The 26,419-nt window shown below is 39.9% G+C and overlaps 1 protein-coding gene across 6 annotated transcripts in view; it reads left to right on the top strand.

The window, feature by feature from the left end:
• PHACTR1 (phosphatase and actin regulator 1) overlaps nucleotides 1-26,419 on the top strand; it is a 294,356-nt gene that overhangs the window by 170,521 nt on the left and 97,416 nt on the right. For all 6 annotated transcript variants that reach the window (XM_079299943.1, XM_079299944.1, XM_079299945.1 and 3 more), the window contains one exon: nucleotides 10,062-10,226. In XM_079299943.1, coding sequence (XP_079156069.1) covers nucleotides 10,062-10,226 — 165 coding nt within the window. The remainder of the gene's footprint in view (nucleotides 1-10,061; nucleotides 10,227-26,419) is intronic.

The following is a 26,419-nucleotide window of genomic DNA, read 5'->3' as shown; positions in this document are numbered from 1 at the left end:
CTGGAATTAAATGGAACATTGTGCAAATGCCTATCACAGTTACCTTCATGATGCTGGAAATGAACTTTGCTGCCAATTTCATGGCCAAGTGACTCTATATAGGCACATCCCAGTGTGCTGCTGAACGCTCTGCTTTCATTTGCAGCTCACAACATGCCACTGGTGCCTCTCTCACACACCACAGAAAGGCATCATTCCCATCAACAGAGTGGAAAGCACTCAGTCACACACCATGTCCTAATGTCTCCTCTGCCACTTTCTTTAAGGTAAATTTTATCATTCTGGAAAGGACCCTTTAGCAGCTTTGGCCAGTCTCTAGATGGTTTGGGTAAGGTGATTTGATTCCTCGTGACCTTCGTCATTCACTGTGCTACAATCAGGATTTCATTAATTTCTTTCTGCTAGCATTATTTCAGAGCATAATGCATCTGAATGTATTTCAGAGTTTTTTCTGTCGTCATGTTTTCTTGGTTTCCTGTAGTATCTTTTTTCATATCTCTAATCTAAACCCATTCTCATTTTTGGGCTATTTCTGATTGCTGGACTTGGAATAATTCATGAGCTTGAAGCTACGTGCATAGGTCTTTCCTTTGTAAAATTTCCTAGAAAGATATTCCAATTAGATTACCTTATGGGCACCATCTTTTTTTCAAGGTAGCAGCAGCTTTTCAGAAAACAGAGATTTTCTTATAAATCTATTGAGCAAGAGCAGTGTCGTGCAGAACTCAGCAACGAGACACCCTAGAAGTTAATGCTAAAAAGATAATGTAAAAAAAATGAAGTCATAGTTGTGAAAAACACACAGAATCACTCACTGTGTTTTAGCCAGCAACAAAGCCACATGTTTTGTTATGAACTTAAAGGAATCATGGATGTTTTTGTTCCCTTTGAGTATTCATCTTTGAAACTCAAGCCTCTACTGTAATGGCCTAAACAGATATTTCACCACAGCTGAGGGTCTGAACTAACTAACTATTATTTGAATATACAAAAAGTTATCTTTATAAGGACAATCACCAAAGACCATGGGTACCGCTACACTTAGGTACTCAAAGCAAAAGTATTTATTGTAAATTACTGAATGTGGGAACAGACTGTCTCCTTTCAGAGTCCAATGAAATTTTTTTTTGTTTTGCTAGGCTGTTACTGAGGGAGGCTTCTAAACTCATATTTAGGTTCATTATCCATGTGCCATTTGGTACAATTACTCCTTTCCTCTTCGCCAACTTCCTATCAACTTCTTTAAAGAACAGAATCAGAGTTCTTTTTCTTAAGGGAAAGAATACAGAGTTTACAAGGGAATGGTTTGAACTTTATAGCTCTTGAATGAGATTCTTTTTCCCTCTTCTCACAGCCATTACAGTAATTAAAAACTCAATTTTTTTATCTTGATGATGATAGTGGTGAGATTGTACCGTTGTATTTGGAAGTTTAATGTTTGCAATGCCGTCTTCTGAATAGGATTACTTTTAAGAAGAGGACATGCCTCTCTCAGGTTTCTGAAAAATATAAGGACATGCCTTCTAAACCACACACTTTTAGTAAAAGAAAGTTAAAAATACTGGATATCCCTACTTCTTTTTCAAAAAAAGATCAGAAATTGTTTAGTCCATCAGAAATCCCCTAAGAAATTTAGAAGTATTTAATTTTTTGTCTGGGATTTCTGAAAGCAAACAGCTAACCTTTTGCACAAGTGCTTTATTTTAGAAGGGTGGAGAACCTCCATGATTCCTAGTGAGGACTGGTAGAGCCAAGGTGCTTTGCTATGTGAGCAACTGTCCACATGGCAATTAGGAAAATTGTCACCCAGTAAGAGAAGCCTAGAAAAATGTGAGCAACAAACCCATGGGCTTTCATGGACTCAGTCCTTTTCTTGGATTGCTTTGTGTTTTGCAGCTGAGTAGAATTTGTAATTCAGGCTGGTTTAAGAGAGAAATCCAACCATTAAAATGTAATCGTTAGCAGTTCCTTCAAGAAAGTAGTTTAAATTACTAGCAAGCTGAAAAAGAGCATAGGAAAAAATGATCTTCACTGTTTTTTCATTAGGATATATTTAGCTGTTGAAGGAACCTGGGCTTCAATTCTGTTTTTTCTCGTTGAATGGGTTAAAGATTTGCTGGAAGGAAGACAGCTTCTCTGCTGTCCTTAGCTTTCGCTTTCAGGAAGAACTTCAGCTGTAATGGATGAGACTTAACTCTAGCTAATAACTTTGGGTATGACTGAAAGGCAAATCAGATGGCTTAACATCCAAGTGTCTGCAGGGATCCATCTAGGACTCCTGAGCTGTGGTGCCTAGTTCTGTCCATATGTGTCATGGTTTCACCCCAGTCTGCAACTAAGCCCCAGACAGTCACTCACTCACTGTCCCCCAGCAGGATGAGGGAGACAGAAGAGGAGTGAGAAAACCTGTTATTTGAGGTCAAGACAGTTCTATAGGTAAAGCAGAAGCGGTGTGCACAAGCAAAGCAGAATAAAGAACTCCTTTGCTACTTCCCATGGACAGGAAGGTGTTCAGCCATCCCCAGAAAAGGGAGCCCTATCACTATGACCTAGGAAGAAAAAAGCCATCACTCCAATTATCTTCCCTTTCCTTCTTGTTCCCCCAGTTTTACATGCTGAGCATGACACTGTATGGCCTGGAATACCCCTTGGGTCAGTCAGGGCTGGCTGTCCCTGCTGTGTCCCCTCCCAGCACTCTGTATCCCCAGCCTCCTTGCTGCTGCAACCATGTGGGGACAGAAAAGGCCTTGGCACTGTACAAGCCCTGCTCAGCAGCAGCAAAAGCATCCCTGTGTTATCAACACTGTTCTCAATGTTGATAACAAATCTAAAACCCAGCTCCATAAGAGTTTCTATGAAGAAAATTAACTCTATCCCAGCCCAAACCAGCTCAACATGTGTTAGAGGAGTTACTAATGTTCCAGTGATTGATGCCCACTTATAAGGTGAGAGTCACAAATCCCACTGCAACTGTTATGCCTCATAGCATTTCATTTGTTTTACATAACGTTAGAGCCTTGAATTGCAGTAGTTCTGTGGGTATGACTTGTGCTCAGCTTTCTCCTCTGAGTTTTTTGGTGTTGTGAGATTTAATCTTCTTCTTGGCAAAATACCTTTAAAGGAGGTTTGAGGAGTAGTATTCTTCTGATGCTCTCTGCCAGGTGAACTTTTAGTGTGGCAGTGGAATTACCTTGGAGTCAATGCCCTAGATGGGAAATTCTGCTTGTAGATGACATTTACACCAGAACATGAAATTTTTATGGCAGTTCTTCACAGGCTGAAACATGGATCCTTCTCCCTGGATGCCCAGCAAGCTCTGCTAACAGGGCCCCATCTACCCATCCATACTCTCCTGCTTTTGCTTTCTGGGGAAAGGATGTGGAAGACAGCACCACACCTCTCTCATCTCTCCCTTCATGCCTCAAACAGAAGATCCCTTACTAGAAGTGAAAAAAGGGACAGTGAGAAGCAGTATATTCACTCCTCTTTATTCTCCTTTGTACAGAACTGGACAGGATCAGGCTCTCAGCAAATCACAGCTGTGAACAGTAGTTTCTTTCAATACATAAGTGAAGCAGTACAGAACCCACAGTAAAGCCCAGGAATAGTGTTGGGAGAAGGGTGTTTGTGCTGGCAGACCAATGCCCTAATGCCACTAATGCTTTCTTTCAAACCTAGTAGGTCTTGAATTCTTTAAAATAACAGTTTCAGCTGGATAGATGTGCTGCTTCATCCATCATGGTATGAAGTGCAGTAGTGTTCCCCAGAAAAATCAAAGATGTGGGCATTTGTCTTTTAAAGGGGAAGATGAAAGTGACCCCATGATTCGCCTTTCTCCCAAATAAGTTCTCTGCTTGTTCCAACAGAAAAGTCCTTGCATGTCATCTTACCTTCACTGCTTTCTTAAGCAGAAACTGTGCATCTCCTCCCTGCTTGTCAATTAGGAAGGGTAAAATATCCCTTCTTATCAAGCTGATTTTTTTTACTGGAGCAATTCCTGCTACCTATGGAACTGGAGGCCCAAGAACAGTGTGAGATATCTTCTGCTTTTGCTGGCCATTTTTCTCTTGGTTGGTTTTTGGATTTGTTCCACTTGTAGTGACTGCTCTGAGTCCTATTTTGGAGCTGCTGAGTCTCCAGATATTGTGCATGATGCCCAGGATAGACCTGTGGTGTCTGCTCCAGTGTTTGGGCACATGACAGTGATGAGCTACAGTACTGTTTATTTGATTTAGCCTTCAATCTATATGAAATAAATGCATAAGAGATGGAAAAGCTGGTGAGTAATAAGAGCAATAAAGGAAACACAAAACACTTGATATCAAAGAAATCTAAAAATCCTTATTTTCTGTAGTTGCAGTGTTTATAGGAAGAGATTATATAGCTGTTGGCGACATAACCTGATAAAGTGCTTTTGTTGCAAGTCAGAATCTTATGTACTATCTTGCAATACAGAAAATACTTAGTGTTTTGAGAGAATTCATATCAATAAAGGCATGTTTAGAGTGATGCATTCAGTGCTGTGTAGTTTGCAGTGGTTAAAAAACTTGCTTTCAGATTGCAATCAGCATGAATAATTTACGTTTTACGTCAAAATGGGGATGAGTCAAAAGCAGGGTCCTAGAGGGATTAGACTTCCAAAACTATTCTCTGCACTTCTGTGCCAACAAGAGGAATAAATAGAATGTGATGGAGAGATTGTAGCATGGAGCAGAGCTGTATCATGGTGTGATACCTGTGCTGAAACAGGCAAGGTGAAGAGATGAGAGACTCCATTCATGGGCGCAGTGTGAAGTGCTGCACACCTGGGGAGCAGGAATACCTGGCAGGGATTTGGAACATGTGAGTGCTGCTTAGCATGCAGAGGAAGGCTACTGACAGGCTCTTCACGGCTCATAAAATCACTATGCCAACTCACTGCCACTGCAAATGCACACATCCAGTGGGAGCTGTTCTCCACCAGACAGGTAATCATCCTCATTTGGCAAGACTGTCTTTAGACTGCAGTGTGCCATGCCTTGTCTTTCGTTGGAAAACAGACCTTTGTGAAGTTAGGAAAAGTTTAAATGGGTAATTCACATAACAAAGGCAAGGCTGATGGAAATTAATTCCAGGTGCAAAAGGAAATTAAAGGGAAACAACTGAACATAAGATAATCAAAATGCAGAAAATAAACCATTTTCCTGAAAGAAAAACAAGGTGTTTTTTTAATTGAAAGTGTTCTCATTTGGGTAAAGAGTAGACATAAGTGCTCAGCAATTAGAGGAGTTGTTCAGGTTTCCTGTCATTTCAAAAAGACATATGGTGTGTCTGCATCTTGTGTTGAACCAAGCTGCTAGAATAAGGTCCATGCAGTCTGAAGTGAAGCATAGTTGGTGCAAGTTCCAAAGAAACATTGCAACAGGAATTTCTTGGGAGCTTATCTGCAGAATAAAGACAAGTTGGTTGGATGTGGATTGGCAATGAGTAGTATTGTTAGGAGGGTTTTCTTTATATAGAGTTCTTGTCATTGAATAATATGACACATTTAGTTAATTGCATCTTTAGGGCCAAGTTCGTTTTCAGGCTGTTACTACAGACTTGTGCAAATGTAACAGAAAGCACAAAGTACCCTATGGAGCTTCCTAGAAAGATTTAAAATCTAACTTTGTGAAGTAAATTTCCTGTTAAGATAATCATATGTATGATTATGAAATATGAGGGTTAAAAAAAGGTCTGAGAGAGATCTTGGTGTGATTACCAGTGAGGAAGGTAATATTAAATACCACCAGTGGGATGGGTGGGCTCCAACCTTCAGCAAATCTTGCTTAAGCTCTATATAAAGTTTGTGTGATTTTCAGGAGTATTAAGAACAGCAATAAAATCTTGAGAGCTGTCTCACAGCAAAACAGCCTATTAAAAATTCTCAGGTTTAGTCTCCCCATTACTAGCTCTGGAATGACAGCTTGGACAGAAGAAAGTGGGAGGGGAGTGCATCAACCTCATGCCATAACTGCAGGTCCCAGTACTTCTTTGTGTCTCAGGAAAAACTCTCAGATCCTGGAAAAAAAATCAGAACAAGTTCCCAAAAGCACTGAGTATCAGCAGCACCTGTAACCTGTGAACATCATATTTGTGGCACCAGAGTCAAGGTGAGATCTCAGCAGTGTGACTACAGGTACTAATGCACACAGCAGTTTCCTCTCCCAGTTCAGCAGACTGATCAGGCTGGGACTGCTGGGACTGCTTTCCTCTTTGAAGGCAAAAAAAATAGAAAAAGAGTGCAAGGTCTGGGTTACTTTCCATTCCTGCAAGTACCAGCTTTTTTGGGAACAGCAAAGGTGTGAAATCAGCCTACAGAGCCTGCTGTCAGCAGTGGGTGTCACAGCCCACAGCCAGTCAATAGTTATTATGAGCCAAAAAGGCAGAGAAATCCGGCCAACTTGAGCAAAAGATGCAGCAGCAGAGAAGAGCACAGAATTCTGGCATTTGCTTCTTGCATCGTGGTCTGCTTTTATTCCTGCTGTATTAAAACTGTCATGGCTTTATGCTAATGTGGTTTATTCCTAGCCAGTGATTATTATGCTTTGAATTAGCAGTGCTCTTGAGACCATTTCTCATGAAAAAAGTCAAGTCCTCCTGAGAAATGTGAATGAGAAGGAAAAAGGGCTGTTAGTTGCATTAGCTTGGAGCTGTGTGTGTGTTTGGAGAGGATGGAGGAGAAGGGACACTTTCATGACTGATGCCAGGCACTGCAGGACTCTGAGGCCACAGGTTTGTGCGTGAGACAACACTGAAATTCAGGGAAGAGCAGTCAAAATATGGAAATGGTTTTGACACTGTGTTTGGCTTTCAGTGAACCCACCCTCTGGGTAAATTCTTTTTTACTCCAATGTTAGTTTTGCCTGACTGTAAATCCATACTCATTTACTCTGAGTGGGAAAAGCTTCCCCAGGGGCAGTGAAAGCGCCTCTGGTGTGAGACAGAGTTGTGTGTATGTTGTAAATGTGTCTTTAAGGGGTGTCAGTTCTCCAGGAAATGGCCTCAGCAATAGCAGTAAGGGCCAGCTAGCAAAGAGAAGTTGTTGAGCTGAGATTTCATAACAAGGCACCCGGATAGAAGAGATCTAGTGATGGTAAAAAGGAGAGAGGATGAGCAGCAAGAGGAATTTTAGTATGTTTCAGCTGTAGGTTTATTAGCAGGAGCCCTAATTCAGCAGCAGTGGTGGATGTCATTCCCAGTTTGCTCAATGGGCCACTTCCTGTATCCCCCAAATAAGTCAGCAAAGACAATACCAGCCCATTACTTTTAGCAGCAACTCTGAAAAATCACAGCAGTGCAACACAATGGGGTCTTAGGTGCTTGAACTAGAAGCATCTCAAAAATGGAGGAAGGGGAAAAGGAGTGGTCCCTTTGGATCTGCATATAGAGGGCAGTGATCTGTACCTAGCAGGTTCTAGTGAAGTCAGAAAGTATAAGGAAATTTCTGATTTCCTTTTCTTTTTATCCATGTGGTTTATTCAGCATAACCAGGCAATTCCCAGCCTTGATACAGCATGTCCCAGCCCCTGTACAGGACAGAGCCTTGTAATGGGTTCTTTGGATAAGAAGGTATTTCTCCAGGCAGTCAGGCACAAAGAGCTGGAACAGAATGAAATGCTTTGGCCGGATTATCTTTTATTCCCTCTGCTTTAAATTGAAAAGAGATGTTCTCAGAAATGTCTTTCTCTCCATTACCCCAAAGAATAACAGTTTTTAACCACTTCTACTGAAACATCTGGGCTCACTCTATCTTGCTGGCTAGCTTTTTCTTCTCTGGAAAGTTACAGGCAGCTGTATCTGGCATTGATATTTTACAGGAAAAAGGATTATGTTGCGTGTTAACATTCAAAGCAAACAAAAGAACAATAACAAAATAACCAACCTTCTTGCAAAAACCTGAGGGACTCAAATAGTAGTTCAGTTGGAGTTCTGATAATGAAACCTCCTTTGTGTTAAAAATGCGTCTCTGGCTGTTCCCATGAAAACCAACCTAAATTTGGCTCACTTAAAGCCTCGAAAAAATTTCCATTGAGATACATAAGAATTTGCCAGCCAAAATCTCTGGTGATTCTGTCAGTGTGGAGTGGGCGTGCTCATCCCTTCAAAGCAGTGTTCTTGCGGAGGTTCCTGAGCCCATTTTCATGCCTGAGGTTAATATTTAAAATATTAGAGATGAATAGAAACTCTGGGCTGTTGTCTTCACAATAGGAGAGGTGACAATATGCATCCTGTCTTTATGGATCCAGGCTGTGTGTGCAAACCATTCAAATCAGTGTTAGTGTCAGTGTGACATTACAACACCAATCTGGAAAATAGCATCCCTTAAAAAAAAAACCAAAAACATTGACAATAACTTTTAAAAAAAAAACAAAAAAAAAAACCCAAAAAACCCCCAAAACAATAAAAACCCCAAAGCCTAACAACAAACCACATTCAAAACCCCCACATGTAAGCTGACTGATCTATGCAGATGCTTTTTTAGGAAGAGAGCTGCATGCTTCAGCCCAAGACAGGGAGACCCTCTTTCATCCCTGGCAGCTGTGGCACAGAGACAACCTCTGTTGTTGCTGGTACCTTCCTCTACTGGTGTTTTCTTTGTGGTCCTGGCTTTCCTCTCTCTGTGCCTCTAATGGCAGAGATGTTGTTTCCCAAAACTATCAGCATAAATTTTGCCTTGCAAAATTGAGACAGAGAGACCATGCAATACAACTGTGTCAAATAACCATCCCCAGACTTCTCTTGATCTCATCAAGTAGGAAGGGTAATTTAACATCTTCAGGGTTTTTTTGTTTTTTCCCATATTGAGACTTATGTATTACGGGGTAAAGATTGCAGATAACTGAAATTTTAAGAACAGAAGCTCTATCCTCTTCAAGGGAATTCTGCCCTAACTGGGGACTGTATTAAAATCCAAAATTAAAGGTTTGGATGTTAAAGGTTAAGCATAAGAATTGGAGGGCAGTGAGTGGGCAGAAAAATGGGACTAAGCTTGGGCCCCTCACTGTAAGAAAGACACTGAGGTGCTGGAGAAGGGCTGATTCTGGAGCACAGGTCTTATCATGAGTATCTGAGGCAGCCTGGAGAAAAAGAGGGTCAGGGGGGACCTTATTGCTCTCTAGTACTACCTAAAAGGAGTGTGTAGCCAGGTGGGGATCGGCCTCTTCTCCCAGGAAACCAGCAGTAGGGCTAGAGAGAATGGCCTCAAGTAGCACCAGGGAGCTTTTAGATTGTGTTTTAGGGCAAATTTCTTCATGGAAAGGGTTGTAAACCATTGGAACAGGCTTCCAGGGAAGTGGTGCAGTCACTACCTTTGGAAGGATTTAAAAGATGTTTAGACCTGGCACTTGGGGATGTGGTTTAGGGGTGGACTTGGCAGTGCTGGGTTAACGGCTGGACCCGATCTTAGACATCTTTTTCATCCCAAACTGTTCTGTGATCCTATGATTTTTTAGCACCCTCTCTCTCACTAGTTCATTCCTAATGTAGCCCCTCTTTGTAACCCAAGCAATTTTAATGGACACAGTAGTGGTACCAAAGGGTCATTACTTATCAGAGTCCTTGTTCTCAATAAATATTATTAAAGGGAATGTCTCTTTCCATGGCAATTAAAAAAAAAAAAAAAAAAAAAAAAACAAAAACAGGGAAAAAAATTGTAATACTCAATTTAAATTGCATTGCATCTTTTTTTGATCTTTCTGTTCCCCAGTCTCTGTCACACCTCCCCAGGAATAGGTGATGGCTGAACTGCCTGCTGTCTAGAGCAATGTAGAACAAATTGTTAAAAGTCATAACTTTTATTACATAATAACCCGTGTTCCTGTTGAATCTTGTTGTTATTACTGTTCTTTACAGTAGATTAATAATTTCAGTAAAACAAAAGAATGTTAAAATAAGAAGGACTACAACTTTTTCCCTTTGTTGCTTTTCTCTGTGTCCATAAAAAATTTGGCCATCTGTGTGGTTTTCTGATAACTTATTAAAGCATTTATTTCACTTCCCACCTTCCTTGTTTTTTTCTCTTTTTCTTGCTGAAATCACAGCTGAAGAGGTGGAAAGACTGGCTGCAATGCGTTCAGATTCTCTAGTACCTGGGACTCACACGCCTCCAATCAGAAGAAGGAGCAAATTTGCCACTCTTGGGAGACTTTTTAAGCCCTGGAAATGGAGGAAGAAGAAGAGTGAAAAATTTAAGCACACTTCAGCAGGTAACAGTCGCATTGGGGTCGGTTTATTAACCTGGAACCTTTTGCTCATCAGGGCTGAAAATTTGTAATACAGCCTCACTTTTATAGGTATTTCAACTCTTGAAGCTTGGCTTGAAGAGATTCATTAGATTCTAAGAAGAGATCTATAACTTTATTAACAAGTTTTTCTTTAAGAAACTCAAAGCAACACATTGGGTGCACTGCAATTAAAGCAGCAGTTCACCAAAGCTGTATTTTCAGATTCTGCTAATAGAGCTAGAGCCTAACCCAGAAGAGATCTTTGAATATTGATTCAGCAGATTATGAATAAAGGAAGAAGCAGTATGAAAAGATAATGCTGGTGGTCGATTTAGCCACATTTAAGCTCCTATGACTGCTAATAAAGGAGTGAGAAAAATACACTATAAAAAAGTTGATACTGTGTTGAGTAACTTGCATAACCAGGAATTATTCATTCCATTGGGCAGGAATGATGTGTCCCTTGTTTTTTTGAGAAAACCGAATCTCAGTTCCTGCCACACCCCTCCTTTTGCCATTGCTTTCTTGCACTAGTTCTAGTCCAAGATCCATTTTTATTAATATAGAAAACAGAAAAAAAAAAAAAAAGTGAGTTTGTCATGTAAATTGGCCTGAGCAAGAGTCCCAGATCCAGGAACTGATGCATGTGGTGAAAGCTTTGCAATCTATTTAGAAGGTTTCTTTTCTTTGTTCTTTCATGATGGCTGATAATTACTACATGTGGTTCTGCAAGCTTTTAGCCTGGATTATCTGTGAGAAAACATGGATTTTCTCCAGATTTCCTGTTGCTCTCACTAGAACTAGAAAGAAAGCAGTGAGTATCTTGCTCCTTCAAGTGCCAGAAGAGGTTTGAGTTACAATCCAGTTGCTTTTCTGCCCTGTGCATTGCATAGTGAAAGCTTCTAGGCACTACTTGGGTGTATCTGTGGCACCCCAAATCCTGTACTCCTGAAAAAGTCCCACAATAGGGTGAGACATCTCATTTAACTGAGTGCGAATTCTTGAACGAGTTTAAATGCAGAATAAGTGTTTTCAGGGTTGTACCTGAATGAGTTCTTTACTGTGTGCTGTTCAGGCTGCTTTCTGATTCGTCAGCCAAAAAAACTAATGAACTGGAATAGGTGGCTATATCACTCTGAGTGATGATCATATTTTTTGACCTGACAGCTGAGAAGCTATTGTCACCAGAAGTGACATCTTTCTGCAAAACAAAAGACTTGTCTTTCATGCTCTGCATCAGTCATAACCATGGTGTAGTAGAGCATGATTTCCATGAAAACTGTGTAGCTCTTAGGGATACATGGATACAGTGGTGACAACTGCTTTGAATCTAGTTTCAGCATGCTGGCTTGGTTGGTTACAACAAGGAGAATAACCATGGCTGTTCAGGAGGTACCATGTGTTGCCAAAGCTTGCCTACTGTTGATTTTTATGGTTTCTGCAGCTCCAGCTGTGGTTAGACTGACTGGTTTGAAGATGGATGGAATATGGCTCCATAGTCCACTCTGGGCATTACAAGAAGTACTGCTTAGTTTTGCCCCATTGCCAAAATATTTGGGAAGTACACAGTGATTAAAACCAGACTGAAGACATGTATTTTCTCTTCTCAGAGGACTAGGAAGTTTTACCAGACATGCCAGCATATCTTCTATCCTAGTAAAGAGTGAGTTCAGTGTCTGAAAAACAATTTAAAAGCTGGGTCTCCAGGAACTTTGGTCAGTCACAGTACTGGGTTTGATCGCAATTGAATCCAAAACCTTTAACTGGTTTTTTTTAGAAAAATTTTCATTTCTAGTAAGTTAACAGTATCCTGCAGCTGCTCTGCAAAATTGCTATTCCTGTCAGCTCCCCTGCTACTAACTGCAGCAAAATTGACCAGAATGTCAAATTTGCTGAGCACCTTGTAGAAGACAGGAATAGAGATTTACTTGTGGAGTGTGCATGAGTTGGAACCTCACAGTTTCCTTCATCCCCAGATCTGGGGAACAGGAATCCACCAGCATCCTACAAGACCCCCAGCAATTAAGAAGCATTGGTTGAACCTTGGATGTGTAGTACAAAAGATATGACAACTGGAAAACTAGCATTTTTCTGCCAGCATTTCCATGACCTCTTGTCTAGTACCTCTGATCTCACTGACAAAATATATTTAATCTTTATAATAAATCAAAGGACAAGCTTGTGAGATGCCATAATGACAGCCAGCATCAAAGTTCATAATACAGGCTTATTTTCTTCTAGTGCACTGATAAATGTGACACTTGGAAAAAAAATTCCCATTAGTGTCCTGCAGGCATGCACCCAAGCTTTCCCACCTGCATAGAACATTAGTAATTATGAAAAAAATAGATACTAATACAAGTGTATTATTAGACCCTTATTTGCTGCAACAATGGATTCAATTATTTTTAATGTTAAAAGTAGTAAGGATCAAAACACATGGCCTAATCTGATGAAATTTTCTCTGAAATTAATGGGAGATTCTTCTCTGGGAGAGGACAGGAAGAAAGAAAGAGTCAGGCTGATATATAAGGTTGAAAGCTTGCCTTTTTCTTGGTATTTCCAAGTGCTAACATTTTGTATCCACATCTTTATCAGACCTAAAGCTCTGCTTATTTATTCAGAGATGAATGTTTTAAAATATAGTTCAGCAAAAGAACCTTTTTGGTAATAGGAAAAACTACTTTTTGACACCTGGTAACTGCATAAGGTGAGAGTATCAAATTTGATTGATGGAGGACCTCAATGTTATGTTTATTATATGTGACTCCTCTTAGCACATGAATACTCAAATTGTGATATTTGAGCATAATAAATCCCCCATCCTCTATCTTTGTTATTGTATTGTCTCTGACAAACACAAGGTCAAAAGGACATTCATGTTTCATAGAGTTTATGTATTTATAGGTTACGATGATTTTGGTATCCCTGCAGTGACATTGCAGCCAGGTCCAAAGTCTCCCATTGCCTTGGTGCTGATTGGTAACAAAGGGAACAGTCATGGGTTTGATGCAGCCATCTCAAGCCTTTGCCTCCCTGGTCTCTCTGTAAGATCATCATTAGATATTTCATAAAGCAGCCAGGGCAGGTAGAAAAGATAGGGTGATCTGTTTGCAAATGGGGAGCACCAGATGAGCCATTGGGTTTGATCTGAGCATCCTCTTCTGCTGGAAGGTGGTGTGCTAAGAGGGTTTAAAAAATGTGCACTGTGAATGAAAGATGGGTTTTGGCTGGGCATAATCTCAGGAAAACAAGAGATTACATTCTGTGAGGGATACCAGAGTAACACAGCAGGAACAGAAACAAGTTAATTCTCACAGTAATTCTCCTCCTGGTCAGAAGTGAAATTCCCACCAGCACAAAGTGGTTTTCAGTGTCAGGTCTGCAAGTCATTTTATCACAGAACATTCTACCAAAAGTTCATTCATGTGTAATAAGACTCCAACAGTACAACATAAACTCTCCAGACACTGAAGCTCCATATAGAGGGAGTTAGACAAAGAAGCCAAACTCTGCCACACTTTTATTCATGCTACAGTCAGAGGTATGCTGCGTACTTTTTAAACTTAGTGAAGATTTTTGCATGAACTGTGGAAACCTTTATTTCCATGCAGGGCCAAGGCCCCCTCAACAAAATGAGAAATATTATCTAGTTGGGAGAACAGGCAAACTTCTAAATGTCAAGATTCTGTCTGTTGAGAGGATGGTTTCTTACAGCTGACAAGGAGCAGTCTGATGGCAAAAGAAGCCAGGAAGAAGCAGAATTTTCTATTCCTAAGCACATTTCCTTGGCTGGAGCTGGGATGTCTCAAGAAGACTGGTCAAGGTTTTGAAAGCCACACTGGGCTCTCTGGGAATCAGCAGAGCAGATAGCAAGAGAGCAAGCTAACTGTCTCCTCTGCTAGACCTTTGTATTTTTTTTAATATCTTGATCTTCTGCTCAACTTGCTGTGAACTTGAAAAATGTTCTTGGGCGAGTTGCTGTTTTATTGCAGTGCTGTACACACACTGAAATATCATTTCCTGGAGATGTTTTGGAGAAGGAACTGCTTCTGAAATAAAGAAGTTTGAGGGGATATAGATTCTTCTCTTACTTGAAATATTATTGAAGGTTTTTTATCACTACTTTCATCAAAAGCCAACAGTTTGCAACCTTGTAGAAAAGAAGTGTTTCAGCTGCTTGGAGCAGTTTGAGTAGAGAAAACTGTCTTGTTTTGTCATTTCCCCTTTCTGGTGGCCTTCATTTTAAAGAATTGGTGTGTCTGTCTTCTGACATCCTCACTTCCTGAATTGCAGTGCTCAGGCAAAAAGAAGGAAGCATGTAACGTGTACTTGAAGGACACTAGTTGGAATCACAAGAGAAAAGCAGGAAATGGTGAGAAATTAAGGAGTGTAAAGAAAGCTCAGCTGTAAGTAGGAGAACAGAGGATTCAGCAGTGTTTGGGTTAGGTCCACTGGTAGCCTGTACAATGAGCAGAGAAAGACCTGTGTCAGAAAAAAGGTCCTCAGCAGTTCTGTTGCTAAGTAGATAGTTGTCTGAGACAACCAGTAATGCTAAAGAGAGAAGAGGAAATATTTTGAAGTCAGCCTTTCCTCTTAGGTTTTTTGAAACCTCCTTTTATTTGTGTCCCAGTTTCCCTTCCTAGAAATACTTACAATCCTTCTCCACAGGGCAGTGATCACACATCAGTTCCTCTGGTGCCACAGTTCCCATTCCAAAACCCATGGGTGAGCTAGTGAGCCAGGTCCTGCTCTGTGACCACAGGATGACACAATTGTGACTTTCTAGTCTACTTCTTGGGGTACCCTCCTGAGAACAGGGAAGATCTGCTCCTCTTTCATTTAAGCCTTCATTGGCTTAGGTAAAATTGAGATTGGTGTTCAAGAGCCTGTGTCAAGGTGTAGAACTGGGGAGTTTCAAAGAATAAAGATCATGGCTGAAGTAGACCAGAATATCAGAAGAGCCTAAAGGCAAATCATTGTGAGCCAAGCATTATCAGTTGGCTTGGGGAAAAAGGACATTCAGGGCAGGTCTGTGGATTGATCTGCTGCCTAGATTTACTTTTTATATATAAGATAATTTGTAATAGTTATCTGTACAGAAGATGACAGTCTTCTCTTGCTAGCAGTTACTTTGTTAAATAGGAATAGATGAGGTCTGCAGTCTGGATCTAAAGATTTAAGCCAAATAATGTGGATAATGCCACAAAAGTGAGTAGCATGTGGATGTTTTCAGTTTACTTTCTGGGATGGGCATAACATGCTCTTCCCTTTGCTTTCAGCCTCACTCAACCTATTAGTAAGTGAGCCACAACAAAGTTGACTCATCCAACCTTTAGCTGCCTCGCTTCCAAAATCTGCTTTAAAACAGTTATTAATTTTGTGCCTGAATCTTTTTTTTCCCACTTGTTAAGCCTTGGTGCTTTGGTTTTTCTAACCAGAATTTTTTTAAAAAGATACTCTATAAAAAAATCATATGTCAGTGTGTTTATGTAAGTTAGGTCTCCCAGTCAGCAGAGGAGATTGCTTAAATTGGCAACACTTACGGACAAGGATTTTTCAGTGTTTCTGATGAATAACAAGAAGCAAACAAAATGTGGTAAAGCTGTTCAATTAAAGAAACTGTTATTCATAAACCATACCCAGATCACTTGACTCTTACTGCTGATTATTCTGACTACAACAGGTAAATATTTTGAACCTTTCTTTCCAGAATATTCCAGTTGGGAGAAATTCAATTATGTGCTGCCAGTGCTTCTCTTAAACCTTCTGCTTTGCCAGTAATTGCCTCTTGTGTTTTTCATGTAAAACTCTTAGAGTTTTAAACTGGCCAAGCTATTTAGGTGAGATCTTTGCCTGGAGAAATGAAGAAGCACAAGAGAAGCAGACATGCCTGCTCTGGCCCCTGCCTGTACTTCTGGGGAGGTGGTCTATAGGATGAGAAACTTGGTGTGGTTTTCTCAAGTGCCAGGTTATTGACATCTGTCTACAGAGGTTCTATTTTCATTGGAAAGAGTGCTTTTGTTTGGATTATTGTGTAATAAAAACAATGGTGTTAAAGCACCTTATGGTCCCATCCTGTTCTTCTGAATTTTATTTAATATCTTCTGTTAACCCATGTGAAAGGTATTAATATTTTAGTTACAATTCCTCTTATACTTTCAAGCCAGAAAGTATCTAGGTTTAGATATGAAGAACAGAAGCAATTATGTTTTTTTCTTCCCTGACACTCATATTCTGATGACTTGGAAATATAATTCTGTATTCTGAATCAGTGCTCAGAGAACTAGCAGAGTGTTCCCTCCAGGGTAGCTGGGTCTGAAGCCACCCTGAAGCCTGAAATACCTCAGAGTCCTTCCTGTTCTCCTCTGTGACAAATCCTGTTAATGCTTCTGTGTAAAAGCCCCAGAGGTTTTGAAGTGAAACAGCAAGCAGGTGATATGGGTGCTGGTCCAAGCCAGGTATTTTTGCTGTGCTGGAGCAGCTCATACAGCATTAAGGCATTGCGAAAAATCACTGATCATTTCCAAGATTTTAGAAGAGAGAAAAATGGCATTGTTGTAAAACTAAGTCCAAACTTGCAAAAAAAGAGTGCTTTTTTATTAAAAACCAGCAGTACAACTGCATTTCAGAATTAGAAAGGGCTGCTGTGTTCACTGTGTTGTGGTTTTTTTGAGGGAAGCACAAGATGTTACTGTCTGAAGAAAAGCAGCATTTTGCAGGAACTTGGGCTGTTCCTGAATGCATATCAAATGAAGCAAATGGTTTTACATGAAGAAAAATATAAAAAAAATAAGATCATTATATTTCAGTGTTTTTTAGATGACTCTTAGAAGAGTTTTTATGCAAATTTACATATCTGTTTGAAATTGGAACTAGGTATTATTTAATATAGTTAAAAACCTGAATTTGAAATATAAAATGGCCTGTTAGACAGGAAAACATTTGTATCTTAGGTCTGTTGAAGTTTTACAGTGCTTCTGTTCAAGGACTGAATATAAAATTAAAATCCATACACAGTTCTATTTTTAGCATTGATCCAAAACTGCACACTCGATGTATTCTGAATTTTGAAAGTGAAAAAAAATTCTAGGATTACATATAACTTCTCTTTGTACACACTGACATTTTCTTAATGTCTTTTGAGAAACTGGCCAGAAAAAAGTAGCATAATTCATGCAAAACTGTTGACAACTTGCAAAAAATTTAATCTTTTGCCATTCTATAGAGGGAGCAAAACTATCTTATGTATCTGCCTACTGCTGTGAACCAAGGATTCACAGAGATTTTTAAAGCCCGTCGTCATTTTACCCTCGCAATTAGATAAACAGCCCAAAGCTTAGGGTGGCAGAAGAAACTTAATAGCAAGGGAAAATTATGGCTGTTGTTTGTGTCTCTATTACTGGTATTTTAAATTGTCAGTGTTTTCAGATTTGTCATTTTAAGGGGATTAAAAGAATGGAAATGCATTCGGAAGTAGGAGATCTGATTTGTAGAAGGAAGGCAGTGAAAGCAATTGTCTATTTTTAAACTTGAATTGCCAACTGGAAGCTCCTAGTTCAAAAATGGAGGAAACAATCACTCCCCTGGGAGCATATATTCCACTACAGAGCAGTGTCACTATGTCTTCCTGAGATCTGCTGCAGAACATTTCCAGGGTTTAAGAAGTGGGTTTTGCTTAGCTGGGCTGAAAAATGCGTTTGGGGATTGTCTTACCCCCGTGCCAGATGTAATGGAATGTGTGAAACGAGGCCTCTAAATGTGTCTCTTCTTACAGGAAAGAGATGTTTAATGAGGCTGTTTGGTTTTTATGCTAATTGCATTTCCAGTGGCTGTGTGAAGATTATATGAGGCCACCCAAACTGTAATGCTGCAACATAGTTCTACAACAGCACATTCATGTTAAAATAATACAATGCAATTAATCCATTAGAAATTGAAACTATTGAAAATAGATGCTGTTCATAGCATAAGCTTCTTCCTGGCATATGGATTAGAGAACATTGGAAATGTTTTAAGTGTTTTAGTAACAAATCGACAATAATGGAATATCTGGCTGTGGGGAGCGAAGATGTGTGTTTGGAATAAGTTCATTCTTCTTTAAAAAGTTGTTGTATATCCTCAGCTTCTATTGCCATGACTTCATCAGACTGTGTCCTTGCAGGTTATTTTAGAATGATTCCATTTAACAACAAAATGTGTTGAAGCTGCATTTTATTTTTAGATTGCATGTGAAGCATGGATATTAATTAGTACTTCTCAGACCGCTGGCTTTTGTTCTTTGGGTTTTCACTGCCTTTATAAAGGCACAGGAGAAAATCACAACATTTCAGAGCACCATGAAGCCATGAGGCAATTTGTCTCCACAGCGATGCTTCCACTGAGAAGTGATGTTGAGGAAGTTCCGTTCCTGGAGCACAGTTTTGCTGTTGCTCAGTGTTTCCCGCAGGGGGAAGTGAAGCAGGAATGCCCAAGGCTGGCATGGCAGCACCTCCAGCCAGTCCTGCTGTGACATGTGACCCGTGCTGTGATTGGGAAATGGTGTGGCCATGGGAGCGTGCAGCCCAGAGGCTCTAATCCCATGGGATGTTTTAATCACGGTAGTTGCCCTTTATTTCCGTGTCCGTGAGCTGCGTTAGAAAGGCACATACAGTTAGATGTATGGGGTACTGGCAGCAGAGATGAGAATTCCAGGTCCGCAGGGATCTGAAACATGGATCACCCAGACAAAACCATTAACTTCATGAGCTCTTTCCAGATATGCTGGGACTAGTATGTTGAGGAATAATAAATTGTTGCTAGAAAGAGAAACTGAACTCCCCTATATACAGAGATTTAATAGGAAAAGACAGATTATGAATTGAAAATCAAAGATAGCCTGATAAAGAACAATTTCATAGAAACCTTGGTCTAAGTCCTGCTTATTCTAGGGTTTGTTTATACATTGTAACTTGAATTATTTAAACCATAAATATGAAACACATTAGTTATAACATCATAAACCCGTGGGTAGATGTTTATGCAGTTCATAAACTCATTCATTTTATTTTCATTCATTAAGGCAAATTTAGTTCTGAATTAAAGTGTCCGCATAAGTGTGTAATGTGGCATTGGTGATCCTCCTTGAATTACCAATTCAGATCGCTCTTCCTGAGCACCCATGTAAGTTGACACAGGAGCTAATGTGCAGGACCTCAGACAATCTGAGGTGTCACAAGAGATGGGTTCTAGAGGCTGTTGGTGAAAGCTGCACCTGACTCTTGGACTGCTTGAGGGACTGAGCAAAGGAAGTCCAAGCTGGTGATTAAAACATTTAATGAAGAGGGAAAACTGTTGTGTTCTCTTCCAAATTCTGCTGCTAACTCATGCAGCAAACTGCTGCAAACAACACACCTGTAGATATTGGACTCTTAAGTATTGCAGTACTTGACTGCAATTTGACCAGGTCTCCACTTTTTTTTTCCTCTTTTTTTTTTTTTTTTTTTTTTTTTTTGTACCTTCATGAGTATGGTTTCTTCAGGTCTGCAGCTGACCAAGTCAAGTAATTCAGAGAGATTTTTGAATTATAGTAATAAAAAGGATTTCTAAAATGTAGAATCTTGAAAATCAAAGCATGAGGGAAAACCACTCATTCCTTTTAGAACTTAAACTCACTATTTGGAGAAACATACAGATTTTATGAATATTAGCAATTTGCTTTTATTCATACACTTTCAGATCAATGTTTCAGTTGCACATATGATGTCTGTATAAAGAAGTAGCTAGAAATAAGACTTATTTTGGTTACTATTTGTTTGTGTAGGCTGAAGACATAATAATAATCTTTTGTTGACAGCATCTGAATTGCTTATTATCTACAGGATATTCCACACTTTTAGATAAAAATAGTGGTAGAAGCACCCATGATGGTGAACATGACTCTATTTCTTTTGTTCTTGCTGGAGTAGCAGGTATATGTTTCTTGGTTGAGAAATGGAGTTTCTCAGTCTCTTATTTTGCAGATGAGTAAGTGCATGTTCATTTTTGCAGGACACACCTTAGTTCTTCTTTAAAAGGTTTTAATTTGGTAATTAAAACTATTAGTTCCTTATATCCTCGGGGTTCTATTTGTATCTCTTCAAGTTAATCTGGCAATCCTAAACAATTCTATTTATCAAAACAGGCAGTGAAAATCATCCTTTTGCTGTGATAAATCATACTTTTTTAATGTAGCCAACAGCATTGTTTGCCTATTCTAAAAGAAAAGTAGTAGGGAATTTGACTAGCTACCACTTGAATCTGAAAACACCAATTGCTCACCTCCCTATGTTTTGCAGGAAGCTCTTGGACTCCATGTGCTCTTCATTAATTCCTTAGTTAAAGGTAACATGGGGCTGACAGCTGAATGTGCACAGATAAGCAGTACTCTGAAGAAGGACCAAAGGAAGTCCAGATATGCTTCTACCTGAAGGCAGTGACATAAATTTGTGCTGAAAATGGTTGGCAATGAGTTTGATTTTCTTCCTGCTGAAGCTGTTGAATTCTGCCCCTGTCCTCACTGACTGCAGGGTGCCTGGCAGGCAGTTGCTGAATGCCAAAAACCTTTGCTCATAGGGACTGGCCAGGAAAGCTTCTGCCAGCTGCACAATCACCTTTCTGTTCCCAAAAGAAGACTGTGGGACTCGGTGGGTGCTCAGATCTTTGCAGTAATAAACAGTATCTGCAGGCAGAACATTTCCAGGGTGTGCACATATTTAGAAAGCACCCTAGCAACCTTTTATAGTTAAGTTTTGCCTCAAAACCCTTTGAAGCCCATGTATTTCCATCACTGTCATGAAGAATCAATACTGCATTTACAGTTCTGTACTGCCACTTATATTTTTTAAACTGTACATGTGCATCTAATAGCTTGTGTGCATTACAGACCTGATCAAAAGCCCCATAAAAGTGATCATTTGGTTCTCTCTGGTTTTTGTGGGCATAGGATCAAGTCTGTATTAAGAAGTCATTGTAGCATTCCTCCCAGTTTCCTATCTAATAAGAAAATATGCTATAGGTAGATAAAACATCAATAAAAAAAAAAAAAAACAACATGTAGTTGACTGTTAGTGAAATATTAGATGACATTTGGGCTACAGTTTGCATGCCTGAGTGGTAGTGTTTCTTCTTACCATCTAGTGGCTTCTTGTACATTATCTTGATCCTCAGGCTGAAGGCTTCTATTTTATAGTTATGGGGGGGAAAAAAAAAAAAAACAAAACAAAAAAAACAACTTAATAATTCCATGAGGAACAGAACTTTTGAAACACAATTTTCTATGGGCTGCTCCTTCCTGAATCTTTCACTGTCTGCCTAGGAATGGCAATTTGGATCAAGTTTCTGTAGCCAGCCTTCCAGAACTTCAGAAACCTTACAAACTTATGGCCTTTTGTCCTGACCAAAGTTTGCCAAAATTGGAAAGAGGTTGTGGAATTACCAATGAAGGCATATAAAGACAAGGAAGCCACTGCTGCTGCCAAAAAATATGCAGGAAGGGATGGGAGAAAACAAGACATTGGCTGGCTGCTGTGGAAAAGGATACTTTGGCTCTTCTTATTTTTGGTTGGCCAATGAGTTTAGAAGAGCGGCAGAACATATGGCATCTTTTTACAACTTTAGTATTAACTCCCAAATATCTGCAACATCTCTCATCAAATGTACTTCTGAAAGGAATATAAGCATCAGAACAAGAAGCTTCTGAAAAATTGTTTATAGAAGTAATTTGGAATTTTGTGAACAGTGGAGAATCCTTGTGTATCCATATGCTTCCACTTTCTTTTAAAGGAGACAGGGTGTGAGGGGCACTCTGCAGGCATTTGCAGGGTTTTGACCAGACCCCTGAGAGAGATCGGGAGGTTTCTCTGCAGGCAGAAAAGTGCAGAACTGTCATGGGAAGATTATTACAGAAAATCCATGTGTATTGGTTTATGAGCTGTTCTTAATTAGTGGTGGATCTGGACTGACCACACAGTCAGTCAGGCATCCATTGTTGATCTCTGTGACACAGAACTCTCACGCTGGCAGCAGCGATGCAGGGCTCTGGCACATGTACTCATCCCTGATAGTAACCAAGTCCACACACAATCTTTTATTTAGATGTGATGTTTACGCCCCAGAAAGCTTCCAGTTTGGAATGGCTACCTCTAAATATTGATGCTGGTTTTTTGCATCTGAATCTGCAAAGGCATTGTGCTGAAATGAGAGGCCAGTGATGCTGTGGTATTTCTGGCATTAATGTGCAGACAACATTCCTGCAGGCTAAAATGCACCACAAGAAGCTGACAAAACCAATAAAAATCCCCCCATTTGTTAGTCTAGCAGATTAGTCCATTTTCTGATTTCACTGCAAGGATTGTGAGACTGGCTCAGCTGCCCTCGTTTGAGTGACTGTACTTAGATCAAGCCAGGCCTCAGCTGCGTCATTCATGCTGTTACACCTTCTGAATGCAGGCAGCTTGAAGTGGTGCCACTGACTTAACAAAACAAATGCTAATTCACATTTTGGTCAGGGCATTATTTTTAGTATTCTTTCATCTGTTGAGAAGGAGTTACCTGAGCTGCTCTTGTAGAAGGTCATGAGCCAGCCCTTGGCCACTGCCTCCCACCAGTCAGGAACCATTAATATTAACCATTAACAGCATCCCTTTGGTGATCCCATGTGCTGATACCGAGCACTGGTTTCCAGAGGCCTGGAGTCCTGTTGCCAATGAAGACATAACTGTTTTACAATTTATTTGTCTTCTGGCACTGGTTCATTTATTGAATTGAGCTGGCTGTGAGCTCTTCAGCATAGTCATGACATCTTTCTCCTAGCGTCCTTATCAGCAAAATGACCACTGAGAGAAAGAACTTGTATTTGACCAAGGTCTTCAGAATTTATCTGTGGAATTACCTGTGATATCTGTTGTCTTGGCAACATTGTTTCATCCAGGAAATACCATGTATATTGGAGCAACCTTGTTGCCCCATGCTGCAATATGAGTTTCACTGGTCTGTTTTCTTTCCTGCATCCCTAGAAGGAAGGGCTATAAAAGCGAACATTGCAAATACACAGGATAGAAAAGCCGCAGGGGAAGAGAGTTGAGACGCTCCCCTTCTGTGCTAATTGAAAGTAGGCCAAATCATAGTTCACTGCACAGATAAATGAGAGAAACAGAAGAGGGGCTTTGAGGATTGCACTATCTAATAAACCCAGCAGTATCTCCAGAAGAGCAGAGCTCTCTCTTAGCCAGTGTCAGAGCAAACATGGTACCAGTATGCATATTATGAATAAATTGGTGTGTGTCCTTGGTCTGAAACTCCCTGTAGGTTAAGATGAGGAAAGCAATAGCTTTTTCAAGCATATGTGGCAAGGTATGGGCTAAGCAAAGTGCTTCTGCTGCTGGTCTAATGATGCCTCCTGTGCTGCAGAAAAGCTGGATAAAAAGAGGGCTAATATTCAGGAGCCCTAGATCCATATTATAGTTGGTTTGCAGCTAGTAGGGGAGAGTCTCCCTCTTCATCTACTACCTGCTATTTCTGTAAAACCTTTATGTATATATGCTTATGTCCTACTTTTTTCCTCTGGAATCTATACACATGTTCAAGCTCACTGCATTGCCTGCCTGCAGCAGATGATATAGGGCATCCTTTTGTCTGTTAAATTTGGTTGTAAAACCTCATCACCTTCAGTGACAGCAGGCCTGACCCTCTGTAAAAATGTAGTGGAGGCTTTCTGCAGGAGACTTTCTGCTGTGTATCTAAGGCATTCCAAATAGTGAGAACACTAATTTAAGTAATGCTCTCAAGGAAAGAATAGCACAAAAAATGCACACGCATTTATTAGAGGAGATAAATGTGGAACAAAATTATGTTGATGAATAACAAATAGGAGATTGTTTACAAAATGCTGATTTCTGGCTCATTGTTTACTTAATTTTTCCTGTTTCATTTTGCTTGAGTAATGTAAATGCATTGGTCCCATTAGTTTCCAGGAGATATTTAGGTATTTGCCCATGAGAATGTTTCCCAAAGCCTTTTGAAGTGGGACTACCTCTGTGTAGGAAGAGACTCCCACAGGCCACCCTCTCATCCTGTTCCTGACTCCTTGGCATCCCCATGATAGTCAAACCAACTGCTTATGTGGAAAAGTAATATGAGGAAACCACTGAGGCAGTTTTAGCTGTCTCTTAATGAAATGTAACAGCTGGAAATCAGGAGGAGCATGATCATCATGGGACCAATCAGCCCTCTGTGGAGAAGCAGCAAGTGCTGTGTAAACCACAGTCAGTATGTCTGTGATGGGAGCAGTGTTGTACTGAGTGGGTAGCTGATATTATGGTGAAACACCTAAATTCAAACACCACTTTAATTAAATTTCACTCAGTATTAGGCTAGGAAATTGATGAGATTTAAAAAATTTGGAATCATCCCTGAGCTAACATGAGTACACTGATATTTCTCCTCTTGCCAGCTGCCTGCAATCATTTTTCCACGAGATATCCTCTGCAGCCAGGGGGCCACTGCATTTTACTAACACCTGAGCTGTTTTCCATTCTTTTAGTACTGCCTGCTTTGAGATTGCTCAGAGTGCATCTCTGCAGAATTTTGTTTCATTTTTCCATGCCACATATAATGGGAGAATCCTTAAATGAGATGGCAGCTTCCTCAATACAATGTAAGTTATGGCTCCAGTTCTTCCTGCCAGATGTGTTGATGTTGACAGTATCATGTTCACTGCAGGAATTGACAGCAGAAGACCTTACCCAGGGTAGGAATAGAGCATGCACAAGAGGCATGGTGTGACTCATCACTCCCATTTCAGCCCTTTTACATCAGGTAAAATGCCTGCGGAAGTCCTGGATCAGACCAGACAGTAACTCCCACAGAGAAACTGCAAGAGACAGCCAGCAGGGCCTGTCCAAAGCTAAGCTTGCCTTTAGGTATCTCACACAGGCATCTAGGCCAGCTCCTTGGCTCACAGGATTTTCTCAGCTTGTCGTCTGCCCTGCAGCCCAGTGGGCAGGCAATGAGAGGATAAACAAAGCACAGATTGCCTTAAAGTCATGCTAGCCACAGACCAGTGCTGGGCTAAGATTTCATTTTATTTTGTACTGTTATCTTTCCCTTTTTTTCAATAACACAAAGCAGCAAATAACAATTGACTTTTGCTTACATAAGATCAAATTGTACTTTGCTTTACAGATATATTGCAGGTGAAATTTTGCTTACAGTTTTGTCTAGGTATTTCCTATTAAATCCATCAGGTTGGGTAACATTGGCATTGTAAAGAAAAGCATAAATTTTGCCCTAAAGTGTGTTGTTCTACCAGTCCATTTCATTCTGTTTAGGTCTTTTAATTATCAAGCTGATTCCTAATTTGAAGTGAACTTCTATTCAGTGCTTGGAGATAAAAAGTATGAAGCAGACAATATGCTACCTGAGCAACAAAGTAAAGCTGAATCTAGATGGCAGGAAGACAAGCATGAGTAGCTGTGATTATTGCACATTTACACACATACACACACGTGCATTCATTCTTACTTTCCTCTTGCTAGTCTTAACCTAGCCAAAATCGATATACTGAAGGGATGTAGCTCATAAATTATGTTTTCACAGTGTGTGCTAGGTGTGGATTGATGTGAGCAGCTATTCTGTGAGATTAAGTGTATCAGGGAACATGTAATGACTCAATTTAGGGAGTGAACCTTTCAAAGCAGCTTATTCAAGGGCAGTATATATAGATATATGGAGATATATAAATAAAAGATATTGCATAACTCAGTAAGATGGAACTAATTGGAGAGGCATAAAGTGGTGTAAGTTCTAGTTCTTGCTATTCATGGTTTTTTTTTAATTTGTTGCTTTTGCTATATAATTTAAAAGCCATTCTTGCCATTTGTAGAACATTTTAGCCCTTATGTAAACATATGCATATTTTATGTTACTTTTGAATTTAATTTATGGATTGGATGACCCTGAGCAGAAGTAAAAGCAGTGGAACACATAAAATTTTCTGTTTTCAGCTTCTTCTAGCTTTGAAAGGAGACATGAGTAATTTAGGCTCTTTTTTCTTATGTGATTAATACTCCCCAAAAATACAGAATACAGACACTAAAAAGTCTCTAAAAGTAGAATATGTTACTAGATTTTTCAGGGCTCTCAGTGACATAGCTGTG

Source organism: Erithacus rubecula, assembly GCF_903797595.1.
Source record: "Erithacus rubecula genome assembly, chromosome: 3".
Taxonomy (NCBI): domain Eukaryota; kingdom Metazoa; phylum Chordata; class Aves; order Passeriformes; family Muscicapidae; genus Erithacus; species Erithacus rubecula.
This window is presented reverse-complemented; position numbering and strand designations above follow the sequence as displayed.